General features: G+C 46.1%; 1 protein-coding gene across 5 annotated transcripts in view; it reads left to right on the top strand.

Annotated features, from left to right (window-relative positions):
• The window catches only part of LOC135512355 (latent-transforming growth factor beta-binding protein 1-like), a 129,560-nt gene that overhangs the window by 109,853 nt on the left and 6,360 nt on the right, over positions 1–13,347 (top strand). For 3 of the 5 annotated variants that reach the window (XM_064934308.1, XM_064934307.1, XM_064934306.1), the window contains 7 exons: positions 876–998; positions 1,163–1,294; positions 2,450–2,578; positions 9,893–10,033; positions 11,013–11,174; positions 11,269–11,358; positions 12,421–12,549. In XM_064934308.1, coding sequence (XP_064790380.1) covers positions 876–998; positions 1,163–1,294; positions 2,450–2,578; positions 9,893–10,033; positions 11,013–11,174; positions 11,269–11,358; positions 12,421–12,549 — 906 coding nt within the window. The remainder of the gene's footprint in view (positions 1–875; positions 999–1,162; positions 1,295–2,449; positions 2,579–9,892; positions 10,034–11,012; positions 11,175–11,268; positions 11,359–12,420; positions 12,550–13,347) is intronic. The other 2 variants (XM_064934309.1, XM_064934310.1) reach the window with 1 other exon arrangement.

Below are 13,347 nucleotides of genomic sequence, written 5' to 3'. Positions count from 1 at the left end.
TACTAAGGAAATGAATTAGGCGGATGCTCCATAATATGTGAGCATCCTGCATGTTGTGTAAGTCTTTAAAGCAGAGTTAACAGCAGATGGCTTTCACAGGTGTCATCACTGAGACTGAACTACAGACACATGATCCTCCCAAGCAGAGAGGAGGCAAGCAGAGAAATAGCATTTACTGTTAGGGGAGTTCTCCTCTCCTCCCTGTGATATAAACATGTTTTCAGCCTGAACATGGCTCCATGATAGGCCCCCCTGAGGTGGGGCCCGACCTTGTTTGATCCTGGGAACACGGGCCCAGTGAACCAGCAACAGGACAGGGGCCATAAAACACCTCAGCGCCCCCAACTCAGCCCCCCTGTTTATATTGGACAAGTAGAACCACAGCTGAGGAGCAGACTGGGACTGAGGCCTGGAACACGATAAAAGCAGAGGGGTCATGGCTCCCTGCTCCTCTACCCAGACCCAAGCTTGGCTTAAGCACAGTAATACCCCCACAGACTGTCCTCCCCTGTAACAGCCAAAGGATGTTCTGACCCCTCGAAGAAGAATGGTTGGGCTTCAGGGAGGGCCTGTTTGACAGCCAGATTGAATTGTGTCCAGTTGAGATCAAGAGGAAGATGTAACCTGCTTTTGCCTGTCCCATCTGCTTCGTGGTTGCCTCTCCCTGTCTCTTTCATCTCTAGGCTCTTATGGCGGGATGCTGTTTCTTTGAGTCTCAGTCAACGGACATTCAGGGTATCCAAGGACATCAAAGTCCTTGGACTCCAAGAAAGGTTTTGGATGTTTGTTTCCAACGCCCCCTTTGAGAAGGTTTTTGTTGGCATGCGAAGTGGTACATACCGGTATGCCGAGCGTGACTGTGTGTTTCTTTGCAGATATGGATGAGTGCTCGGATGACACCAGGTGTGTTGGCGGCTCCTGTGAGAACAGCCAGGGTTCCTACAGATGCCAGTGTGACACTGGCTACCGCCTGCAGCCAGACACTGACACATGCCTGGGTTGGTAACACTCTGTCACACAACTACATATCCCATCATTCTCTATACCGATCATGATATCCCGAGGACTGCAATTCAAGCATCGCTACTGTGTTCACTTCAGTGGGGCGTACAGGTGTTTAGCTGAGTGTTGACTGGGGTACTGTGGTGCTGTGCTCTCCCAGATATCGATGAGTGTGCAGAGTTGGGCCAGAGTATCTGTGGGGCGTGGCTCTGTGAGAACACAGAGGGCTCCTATAGGTGTGTGGTGGACTGCCCCCCCGGACACGACCGTGGCCCAGAAGGCATCTGTGTTGGTGAGTCAGCATCACGGGGGCATCAAAAAGGAGGCCACAGCCATGTCAAATTTCCGTTGCTTCAGCTGTTGCCCCATCCAATTCTTTGAAATGCTCATGTGCCAATCAAGTGTCTTACTTTGTGCTTCTCTTCTACCCATCAATGTATCTCATCTTACCCTCCTCCATCCATCCATCCATCCATCCATCCATCCATCCATCCATCAAAACTCACCTTACTCCCTCACCCATCAACACGCCTTTCCATGCTGTTCTCCATCCATCTTCAAACATTTCTGCTTTGTAATAGACACTGATCACCACAAAGAGTCAACTTGACTTGACCCCTGTACATGTATTGGGGGGGGGGTCTTCTAACGGAGTACTGTCTCTTTGGTCCAGCTAACTAAAGCTGGTTCTCTACGAATGAACTCCACAGAACAGGTCCCTCATTGACCATAGTAACTCACTCTGAGCATCTGTCGTGAGGCTGCAACATTACATCTGTTGCATTTGCTTGTTTGGGAGTCAGGCTGTTGTTTGCACTGTTTGGGTTACACAGTGTTCCAGCTACAGTTTAGAGTGCTCTGTTTGCTCAGCTCAGCCAAGAGGATGTTTGTGTGTGAAGTGTTTCTGTCTATCACTCTCCATGAATATTAGTGTTAATATTTGAGCATTTTTATTATAGTCTTCGCAGGGTGTGGAGTCTGATGTGCACACACACACACACACACACACACACACACACACACACACACACACACACACACACACACACACACACACACACACACACACACACACACACACACACACACACACACACACACACACACACATGCAAACTTACACGTATGGTCTCACACACACACTCTTTTTCAGTGTATGGATCTGCCTTTTGTTTATTTAGCTCTTGCCTCTGTGTGTTCGTGGTGTGCTGCACTCTTCTGATTTACCTCAACTCCGGACACATTGTCAGCTTGAACTCTGGATGCTCATACTCGTCGCAATGGCACCAATGAGAGATGTGCTTCAAACCTGAGACTAGTTCCACTGCAGCTCAGTGGGTGCTGTTCTGTGGGTCAACTGGTCCTAACTGTGGGACCACCTTTGCCACTGAGACTGTAAAGAAGAGTGACTAACTAGCCCTTGACCCTACTCCTCCTCGTTTTGCAGATACTGATGAGTGCAACGTCAACGCCACGGTGTGTGGTAACCACGGCTTCTGTGAGAACACGGTCGGTTCCTTCCGCTGCCTCTGTGACCGGGGCTACCAGGAGTCCCAGGAGGGCCTCGGCTGCGTGGGTGAGTAGGAGTGGTGTGTGTGTACTTTACTATGCTTGTAGTACCAAAAGTCCTCACAAGAATAGTAAATCAACAACAATTCAAAGAAGTGAGTACATTTTGCAGGTCCTCACTTGTAAAAAGGCTGTTTTAGGCTTAGGGGTTGGGGTTAGAATTATGGTTAGGAGTTAGGGTTAGGGGTTAAGGTAAGGGTTAGGTTCAGGGTTAGGAGTGAGGGAAAGTAGGTTTTTGAAAAGGAATCAATTGTTGGTCCCCAAAAAGACCTCACAACAATAGTAAGAATTAGATGGGTGTGGGTGTGGGTGTGCGTGGGTGGTTGTGGGGGTGTTGGGGGTGGTTGTGTGGGTGTTGGGAGTGGTTGTGTGGGTGTTGGGGTGGTTGTGTGGGTGTTGGGGGTGGTTGTGTGGGTGTCAGGGGTGGTTGTGTGTGTGTTTTGGGTGGGTGTGGGCGTGGTTGGGTGGGTGTTGGGGGTGGTTGGGTGGGAGTTGGGGGTGGTTGGGTGTCTGGGGAAGGGGAAGGGGAAGGGGAGGGGGTTACAAAAAAGTCCCAGAAGGGCCAGAGAAGGAATGAAGACAGTAGTGTATGACATGGGCATGGATAGGTCTGCTTCTTCGTAGAGACCATCTGGTTTAGTCTTTAGTACATCGACAGTATGTGCTAGAATATACTGAACAGTTGGCTCCTGCTTTGACTTAGAGCAAAGCCACTGCAAGTTTTAGTTCAAATTTTCAATGACATTATGGTCTATCATTTGATATATTTTTGGTCTGATACTCGGAAGTGCCTATTTCATGTCAGTGCATGTGTGTGCTTTGATGATATAGGTGCTCATTCTTTGCAAGGAAGTTACAAGGCTTTCCTTGAAGGGTCCTGCTGAAAGCACTGGAACACTCTGATGGCTAAAACGTCTGCTCCCGCCTCGAGAACTTCAGCGGGGTTGTCATGACGACGGGAGGACAGCTCACTCCTATTATGGACACGCTGGGTAGTCTGCCATGGCTGTGTCTGCCATGGCTGTGTCTGCCAACCGAGAATACCGACAGCAACCTTTTAATCTTCAAATGAGATTTATTTTCTGACTCAGTGACAACTGCTGTAGCCGTTTTGCCAATTATAAACATGAAGAGGTCCATGCAAAGCAATAGGAAGCATGATTGAGTGTATTTCCCTGACAGCTTTTTTCCCTCTGAAGTTTGTTGGTGGTGGCAGTGCTAGACACGTATGCGTCATGCGTCATGCTTCTCTTAAAGATAGTATAAGCACTGTAGACATTAAATCATATGCCATGAAAGACTTGAATGTAATGATGTGGTATGGGCCATATTGAGGCAGATTGATGGGACTTTAAATACTCCTGTCCTCTCAAATTTGGACAGTGGTTTCCCTCTCTGCAGGAAAAAAAGATGGCAGACGCTTGATTGATGTGACCATTTATTTTCATTCAATTTGAAGGTGTAGCTGGCGTTCTCTGTGATGTTTTAGACATGTCCCCACCGTGTCTGCAGTGCTCCTCAGACCCTGGGATTGGAAACGCACCGGAGCTTAGACTCTTAGCCAAGCTGTCTCCCACACATGGGCACACACACTCCGCTGCAGTGAAAGTGATGGAGCCGGAGCCATGAAGCTGTATGGCAGCTGTCTGTCTTTCTGTCGGTGTGAGTCCCGGGCCTCTGGTTCCTGTCTGCTTATCCTCACTGAAGAGAAAGATTGACTATAAGACCTAGATTTGTGTTTACATTTTCGCCATTTGATTTGATTTGTTTCGAGATTGGAGCTGTCTGAATACGGTCTATTCACTGAATGTACAAAACATTAAGAACACCTTCCTAATATTGAGTTGCACCCCCTCCTTTTTCCCTCAGAACAGCCTCAATGTGTTGGAAGGTGTTCTTAATGTTTTGTCCATTCAGTGAATAGACCGTATTCAGACAGCTCCAGCTCCAGTCTCGAAACAAATCAAATCAAATGGCGAAAATGTAAACACAAATCTAGGTCTTATAGTCAATCTTTGAGGCTGCAACACATTGAGGCTGTTCTGATGACTCTAGAATGTGTTGAAAGTGTTCAACAGGGATGCTGCCCCATGTTGACTCCAATGCTTCCCACACTTCTGTCAAGTTGGCTGGATGTCCTTTGGATGGTGAAGCACACATGATACACACAGGAAACTGTTGAGCGTAAAAAACCCAGCAGGGGTACAGTTTTTAGCCTGGCACCTACTACCTTGGCACCTACCTAGTTCAAAGGCACTTCAATATTTTGCCTTGCCCATGCACTCTCTGGATGGCACATATACACAATCCATGTCTCAGTTGTCTCAAGGCTTAAAAATCCTTCTTGAACCTGTCTCCTCCCCTTCATCTACACTGATTAAAGTGGATTTAACAAGTGACATCAATAAGGGATCACAGCTTTCACCTGGTCAGTTTGTCATGGAAAGAGCAAGTGTTCATAATGTTTTGTACACTCAGTGTAGGTTGCACTCAATTTTCTTTCTTGATGTGATATACTGCATGTGTGGTCGACCAGGTTATTTCTCAGTCAATAGCTTTTTCTGGTCAGGGCTGTGCTGTGGTGGCACCGCTAACTGTCAATGATGCGTGGCTTTCATTTCAGCCTCGGGGTGCAGTGAGAAAAGGTGAAAGTGTTCTGTCAGAAAGTCCATCCCTGCCACCAAATCAAACCATCATCCTGAATTAATGTCTTCCTCAACCAAGCCAGTGGGCATTGAGGACATTCTTCCGCAGACATAAAGAAAGCCAGTTATCACTCAATCAGCAGAATGCCATTTTGTTTGTAGCTTTCAATTTCATTCTCATAGTTTGAGGGGGTTTGGGTGAGTGGGGGGGATCGCAATCCGATAGAGAGTCAGTGAGTTCATGTTTTGGGACAAGGTGAAGAATTGGAGCTTGTTTGTCTTGTTTTTTAAAAACTGGGCCCATGCAGTTTCCATCTTTAACATTTTCCTCCTACAGGAAGGCCTGTCAGAGCCCTGAAAGTGGGTCACAGACACTCCCCTATTGAAGCTGATAGAACACTTCCTCCAGCCAGATCTCTCCCCTGACCTGTGCGCGCGCACACACACACACACACACACACACACACACACACACACACATACACGCACTCCACGCAACAAACACACACACACACACACATACACACACTCCACGCAACAAACACACACACACACACGCGCACACACACACACACACACACACACACACACATACACGCACTCCACGCAACAAACACACACACACACACACACACACATACACACACACACACACACACACACACACACACACACACACACACACACACACACACACACACACACACACACACACACACACACACACACACACAGTCATGCAAACTTACACGTATGGTCTCTCTTGCTTCCTCTCTCTCTCACACACACACTCTCCATCTGTACCTTGGCAAGTGTTGGTTGGTCCCACCCCAGCCCTGTACAGCCAGCTGCCTCCATTCTCCTGCCAGCCCATCATTCTGTTGTGTCTTGCACAGATGGGCTCACTTTTCCCCCCAAAACTATTGGAAGTAGTCCACAACCAACCCCTTCTCTCCCCCCACTCCTCTCCCTGTCTCTGGTTACCCCTAGACAGATGAACCCCTGAGCCTCTGGGATTGTTTGCTGCTTCCCAGATTAAGAGGCTGTTTTGGAGTTGAATGACTTTGTGTTGGGATTCAGTGTTGTTTGGTACATATTCTTCAGACTGGGAATCAGATAACGTAGCCTATCTGTCTGTGTCCTTTCATTTCACAGTTCATGTCATTGAACGGAACTCTCTCACTGTCAAGTGATTTAAGTGACACGTTTCAATGACAGTACTCCCTCTCTCTCCCTCTAGTCCAGCTGCAACGTTGATCAAGATCTAGATTCAACCAGCTTTTTCTCATTCTGCTGGACTGGGGTTGGGGTAGGGATACCGGTTGGGGCTGAACCCAGATGGTGACTGTGCAAGGCGAACAAGGTGCTTCAGGGTCACGCCAGACAGACTGGCTTGTAATGAGGGCACTGCGGTGCGGGCTAAAACCAGAGAAGCAGCAGCAGGTTTTAATGTCAGCTAATGAATTATAGATTCTCCTCAGTAGCGGTGCACTTTGAGCTGAGCGTTGAGGAAGGTTTATAACTAGAGGCGGGAGAGGAGGAGGGACTTTTTATTTTTTATTTTTGTCTGCTTCCTGCATTGTGTACCTGGCCGTTAATGAGCTTTCCAATCCATGGCAGCAGATATATGCGGTGGCGGTCATTGTGGAAGGGTATGCCAAGCCATCTGTGCTCTGAATCAAACTATGATGCAGTCTCTATGGCTCTTGCGACTGGCTATTTCTGCCCAGTCACATACTGAATTAACAACAATAAAGTTAACTACGCAGGAAAGCATGTTTGCCTCTGCGTGCATAAAAATAAGTTGTGTATATAGCCATGGAAATAGAGCCAAGGTTAAATCCTTCTTCTAACTAGCCTATCTGTACTATACTGTAACTCAGCATTTCTCTACGTTTACACATGAAAACATAATTTCCATTGGCTGGGCAGTAGAGATGTACTATATAGCCAAATTGTGGTAAACCTCAATGTGATCGACCGGGTCGATTCGGTCTTATATAGCAACATTTTAAATTGAGTTTTTTTTTAATTGGATAAAATTGATTCGGAGCTAGAACATGGTAAACCGTACACTGCAGTTGAGGAACAATGGGAAAGTAATTCTGCTTTGAAAGTTGATAAACTTGAAACCCCACTTTTGAGATAATGGCCCTTGAATGTTTAGGTACACCTACTGGAGAGCTCTTCTTTGTCTACACCCATTCAGCATTGTTCACATCCTCTTAAGCCTTAGCCCCACCCATCTCTTTAAGGATTCACATGCGGGGCTTAACAGAGTGAGTACTGTAGTGTACTAAACAACCAAAGATTTCAAGTCTAAAGGTTGGTTTATACTACGTCTATCAACATGTTTGTAGACAGTTGTCGCAGTGACATCACGAACATTCCATTGTTGTCCGACATAAAACTTGTCGCTAGGAAAAAGTACATACACAAAAACGACAGGCTGCATGACATCAGCAGCCTGGTGGTTCAAAATAGCATGACGGGCGTATATTAACACCAATAAACCCACAAGTTTAAAAATTTATTTTTTATGTGTCAATCTAGCAAACCAGGTAACTAAAATTAATTTTCTAAACAATATTTTGGTTAGTATCTAGCTTGTCATGTTAGCTTGCTAGCCAGTTCAAATAATGGCCATATCATATTGCTGACAATGCCTTAACTTTAGCTAATTTGTATTTCTTATTACAGGACAATAAACTCATAACAAGATCATTATTTACAGAAAATAGCTTACGGTTGGGAGTGTAATGAAATAAAAGTAGGGCATTTTACTGGAGAATTTTAGAACTTGGACACTGTCTTGTTGGCCTAACATTATATCCTAATTTGGCTTTGGTGCAGGTCATGTTGCTCTTCACATTACCGTCTCTGGTAAATGCACACCATATAAAATAAAATCAATATTTATCTGTCACATGCACAGGATACAGAAGGTGTAAACGGTACAGTGAAATGGTTACTTGCATAGTGGAGTCTTTTGTTTAGACATGTAGCTAGCTAGCTAAACAATGAACCATAATCCCAACTCATAACGTTACTAAACTGCATGAAGCTGCATGTAGCAAAAGCTAACCAACTAGGTTCAATGTTAGCTAGCTAGCTAACGTTAGGCTATAACTAGCAATACAAATGGTTCTGAGATACGAATAATATCACTAAACAGATCATACATGTAACGTTAGCTAGCGAGCCAGCCAGCTAACGTTAGCTAACTTGCAATGAAACGACTTTCTGACAATATTTGAAACTTATAATACCTGAAAATGTAGCAAGCTAGACTCTCTTACCCATATACATTGATGAACGCTTCTCCCTCTCTGTCATGGATGCCATGGTTGCCGTTAGTTTGAAGATGTAATCCGGAGACAGGTGTTTTATACAACAGCCTTTGTGCGTTCTCTTTAAGACTCCCTCCGCATAATCAAACACCTGAACTTTCTACATCTCCTTAGCATCCACTGAGCATTCCACATATTTCAAACCTCGGTCCTCCAGAAAGTGGAGAGCATTAGCAACATTATCACAGTTCTTTGTGATAACTTTCAAAAAAGCAGCGTTAGAAAGGATTACCTACACATACTGAGCAGCTCATGTGAAAGACAGAAGCGAGCTACATGGAATCCGAACTCTTCTCTCGGCATGTCCAGCCCATCCATTATCTTAACCAGTCATGGCTAGAGGGAAGGTTCCTGTCTTTTTTATATATACCTATACCAACTAGGCTCATAATTGAACAATTGTATTCATATTTACAGATGGCATACAAGATTGTTATTAAGGCACATAAAAGTTCACAAGTTCCAGAAGGAATTTCTGCCATAAAAGGCATTTTGATCTAATACATTTTTTTTAACGTTCAAATGCCTCCTGTGAAGTAGTGACCCGCGACATACACCTAGTTTCCTGAAAGGAGTCACAGATGCGTGAGGACAGAATCCACTGAAATGGAAAACAAATTTCCCTCCAAATGGTAGTCCCATTCCGCTGAGCGGGAAAGGCCGTGAAATATATTGAAATATATTATCCTATGAAGAAAAATCTGCCTTTTCCATTGTCGTTCTGGACCTCTCCCCTTTTTAGTGCTCCCCTATTGCGACACACCCACTCTCTTCCTCCCCGCTCTCTCCTTAACACTTTCTAGCTCATTGACAAACTGGCCCACACCCCAGTGTGAAGTATTGGATAGGGTGTTGGGAATGCAGAGCAGCTCCGAGCTCGTCGGAACCACAAGACTTTGTTGTCTTTTTACATTAAGCTCCACGTCGGGGTTGATGTATGTGTTTTCTCTGCACGTTCGTTCATAACTGGAGAGACGTACATGGATGGATGCACAGCTATAACCACAGCCTTGTCAAAGGAAAACAGACAATGTTATTGGAGTGTGAAATAGATATTTGAGTGTTTTTCTTCCTCAATGTATAGGCCTATTCATTGATTTTGAAAACATTGAATGTTTTGTTTACTCTTTCCAAGAGTATATCACCAGCTCCCCATACAGTACACCACTTAGTATCTTAATGTATCTTTATTAGCTACTTGTCTTGTGAATGAAACCACACATGCCACATATGTGAGATATTATGTAAATAAGATGCATCCTGTGAGGTTGCTAACTATGCTCATTAGTGCTAACCGCTAACCAAGGTGTTGTGTTCTCCCTGCAGATGTGAATGAGTGTGAATTGCTGAGCGGTGTGTGTGGCGAGGCCCTGTGTGAGAACGTGGAGGGCTCGTTCCTGTGTATGTGCTCCGACGAGGACCAGGAGTACAACCAGATGACCGCCAAGTGCAGTCCCGCTCCCACAGGTGACCCACACATTGCCTGAAGAGAAATGAAGCTTATATAAAGCACAGTTTAAATGTTTCATTTTAAATATTGAACATTGAGTGGTAGCGCATTATCTCAGAGGACAATATTAACCTTTAATAGCTTGGAGTTTCATTTGAGTGGAGTGGTGCTCTGATGAATGACGGGGCCTGGCTCTGCTTAACAACACAGCCGCGGGTTAGGGGCCTCCTTTGTCTTTGCCTCGGTGTAAAACCCTAATGAGAAACAGAGCCAATGGTGTGTCTTGTCTGTCTGGTGGATATACTGTATAATACAGGGCTTTAGGTCCCAAAGCTCAACATTAACCTGGGCTACTTGTCAGACTTAACCCGATGACCTCAGGTATGTTCTCTCACCTCTGAGAACACTCCCAAATGTTTAAGGAGGATAGTTTATCATTATATAATGTTAGGAATTAGAGCATGTTCTGTGTTCACAACCACAGACGTTACGTAATAGTAGGATTGCTTTAGAAGAATGTAAAAAAAGCCATTTCCATGTTGAAGCAGTAAAAGCGGTGTTTTTCTGAGAATGGGCAATTAGATACGAATCTCTGGTAATCTCTAGTTATCAGAGGCATTTACAGATCACAAAACTGTGATAAAGACACCGCTGTGTGTGTGTGTGTGTGTGTGTGTGTTCATGTGCGTATGTTCAACCAAGGAGAAACCAAGGAGAGGAGGTGGCGATAGGAGGGGAAGGGGGGGGGGGTTGTTCTCTTCTCTCCAGGTCTATCATTACAGCAGTGCGAAGACCCAGATCACAGTCATCATGTGGCCCATCTCTCCATCAGGCTGTAATTGTCCCAGTTTACGAGAGTCTCATTCCTCCTGGGTTAACCCATTTTTTAGCGCTCAGAAAAACGTTACTCCTTCACGCCCACAACTGCAAATATTACTGAACACTTATTGTTGATCTATTCATGTAATCATGTTTCTTCTCCCCTGTTTGCCCCAGCCTCGTCAGTAGAGAGGAAGGAGTGTTACTACAACCTCAATGATGAGAACCTGTGTGAGAACGTGCTGACCAGCAGTGTCACCATGGAGGAGTGCTGCTGTACGCTGGGGGCAGGCTGGGGGGACAACTGTGAGGTGCACCCCTGCCCCGTCCAGGGCACTGGTGAGGAAGCACACACATGAACACACAGACACACTTATTATATCCACACACACACACTACTTATTACACATATTCTTGTCTATCTCTTCGACAGATCAGTTTTCCCAGATGTGTCCAGCTGGGAGAGGCAATGTACCCACTGGTGACACTGTGTTCGGAGTGACCGCAGCCGAGAGTTCTAAAGGTATGTGAACTCAGAGACCCAGTATAGGCTGAGCGGAGCCTTGGCTCACAACGGTAGTGTTCAGAGAATGCTGTGAGAACCTCATGATTCAGATAATGAGGTCGCAACAAACCGCACGATTTTGAATGGTCTGTGTCTGTGCACTTGTTGTGTAAGTGTTTGTTTATATGTGTGTCTGTGGTCTCTGTCTCTCAGCCTTGGAGTCACAGAGCAGAAATACCAGCTTTAGATGTCTGGAGACATATGACCTCCACATCTTCTCCTCTCCCCTCTCTCCTGCTTTTTTCCCTTTCTACTTTCTCTCCCTCTGTCCTCTTCTCTCACTCTGTCCTCTTCTCTCCCTCTGTCCTCTTCTCTCCCTCTGTCCTCTTCTCTCACTCTGTCCTCTTCTCTCCCTCTGTCCTCTTCTCTCCCTCTCCTCTCCCAGCCCCTTCAAGCCTAGATTGTTCACCTGGCGCGAAAGCTAATTCATCGAACCAACAGCCTTAATTCAATCATGTAATTTATTACAGCAAGGGGAGTCTGGTAGAGAGGGGCCGGCAGCAAGTGAATGTGGTATACTCCCAGAGAGAGACTGAGACGGGCTGGGAAGGCGAGTTGAAGATATGTCTTCAATTAGTCAACCTGTTTGCATGGCTGATTATTGGTCTCAGTTGCAAACACCAACGCCCAACCGAAGGAAGAGTAGAGTACTGAAACGCAGAACTGTTTGTTGATAGAGGTTTTCTCGACGCCTCTCCGGATTTCATCTCATTAAAGCGTTGAGTTGGTCTCCCCTTTCTGTAAACATAAAGAGTAGAGACTGTTTGAATACTGGACATGTATATTCCCGTTGAGTGGTATTGGTGTTCCCTCAGATTCAGTGGGAAAGTAACGGCATGATTACATTGTTGTCTAATTAGTAAGAGATGCATTGAAAATGTGTGTGTGTGTGTGTGTGTGTGTGTGTGTGTGTGTGTGTGTGTGTGTGTGTGTGTGTGTGTGTGTGTGTGTGTGTGTGTGTGTGTGTGTGTGTGCGTGCGTGCTGTTACTAAGAAACCCGGGTTGTCCTCTCCCTCCCAGATGCAGATGAATGTGCGTTGTTTGGCCAGGAGATCTGTAAGGATGGCTTCTGCCTCAACAGCCCAGGGAGCTACGAGTGTTACTGTAAGACTGGCCTGTACTACGACGAGGTCAAGCTGCAGTGCAGAGGTCAGTGGGCAGGTCATTCACATTAGTTAGTGTTAATTCAGCCCACACATACTTGATTTACTCACAACATGCTGTTTTTTTGCGACAATTAAAACATTGGAATCAATAGCCCTCAGCCTACTAATCTACCATTTCCACAGCCCTGTGTCATTAAACTGTCCACGCACATTAAAAGCAGTTAGTGCTACTGTTCCACAGCCTGTGTGTGTTGGCTGGCTGGGCCAGGGTGTGTAGAGTGGGTCCCCTCCCTGGGTCAGAGCAGGGTGAGAGGCAGGGTGGGGACACGGGACACTGGGGGTGACACAAGGCCAGACTGCGGTGAGCTAGGGGCCAAACCCAGCAGGCTCAGTCAGCACGCCCAAACTACCAACCCGGTCAAACTGGATGGACCCTGGCCTTCTGCCGGGCCCCACACCGCACCACTAGCCCCACATCGCACCCCTAGCCCCACATCGCACCCCTAGCCCCACATCGCACCCCTAGCCCCACATCGCACCCCTAGCCCCACATCGCACCCCTAGCCCCACATCGCATTTGATTATTTGGACAGGCTGAGATTGGGCGGAGGGTCCAGCGGAGGTTTGGCATTTTACCCTGGACGGTCCTGGTTTTACCCCGTTACGCGTGGACTAGAGAAACCAACCACTACCACCACCAGCCCTGGAGCCGTGCTCTATATGGGATATTTTTAAAAAGGGGATGGAGGGGTATTTTTGAAAGTGTAGAATATCAAGTGGATGTGTATTTCAGTTCAATGTCTGGATGGATGAAACCATTGAGTTTAAAAATTATATATAT

Source organism: Oncorhynchus masou, chromosome 24 (genome assembly GCF_036934945.1).
Source record: "Oncorhynchus masou masou isolate Uvic2021 chromosome 24, UVic_Omas_1.1, whole genome shotgun sequence".
NCBI lineage: Eukaryota > Metazoa > Chordata > Actinopteri > Salmoniformes > Salmonidae > Oncorhynchus > Oncorhynchus masou.
Note: the sequence above shows the minus strand (reverse complement) of the source record. Positions and strands in the feature narration are given on the sequence as shown.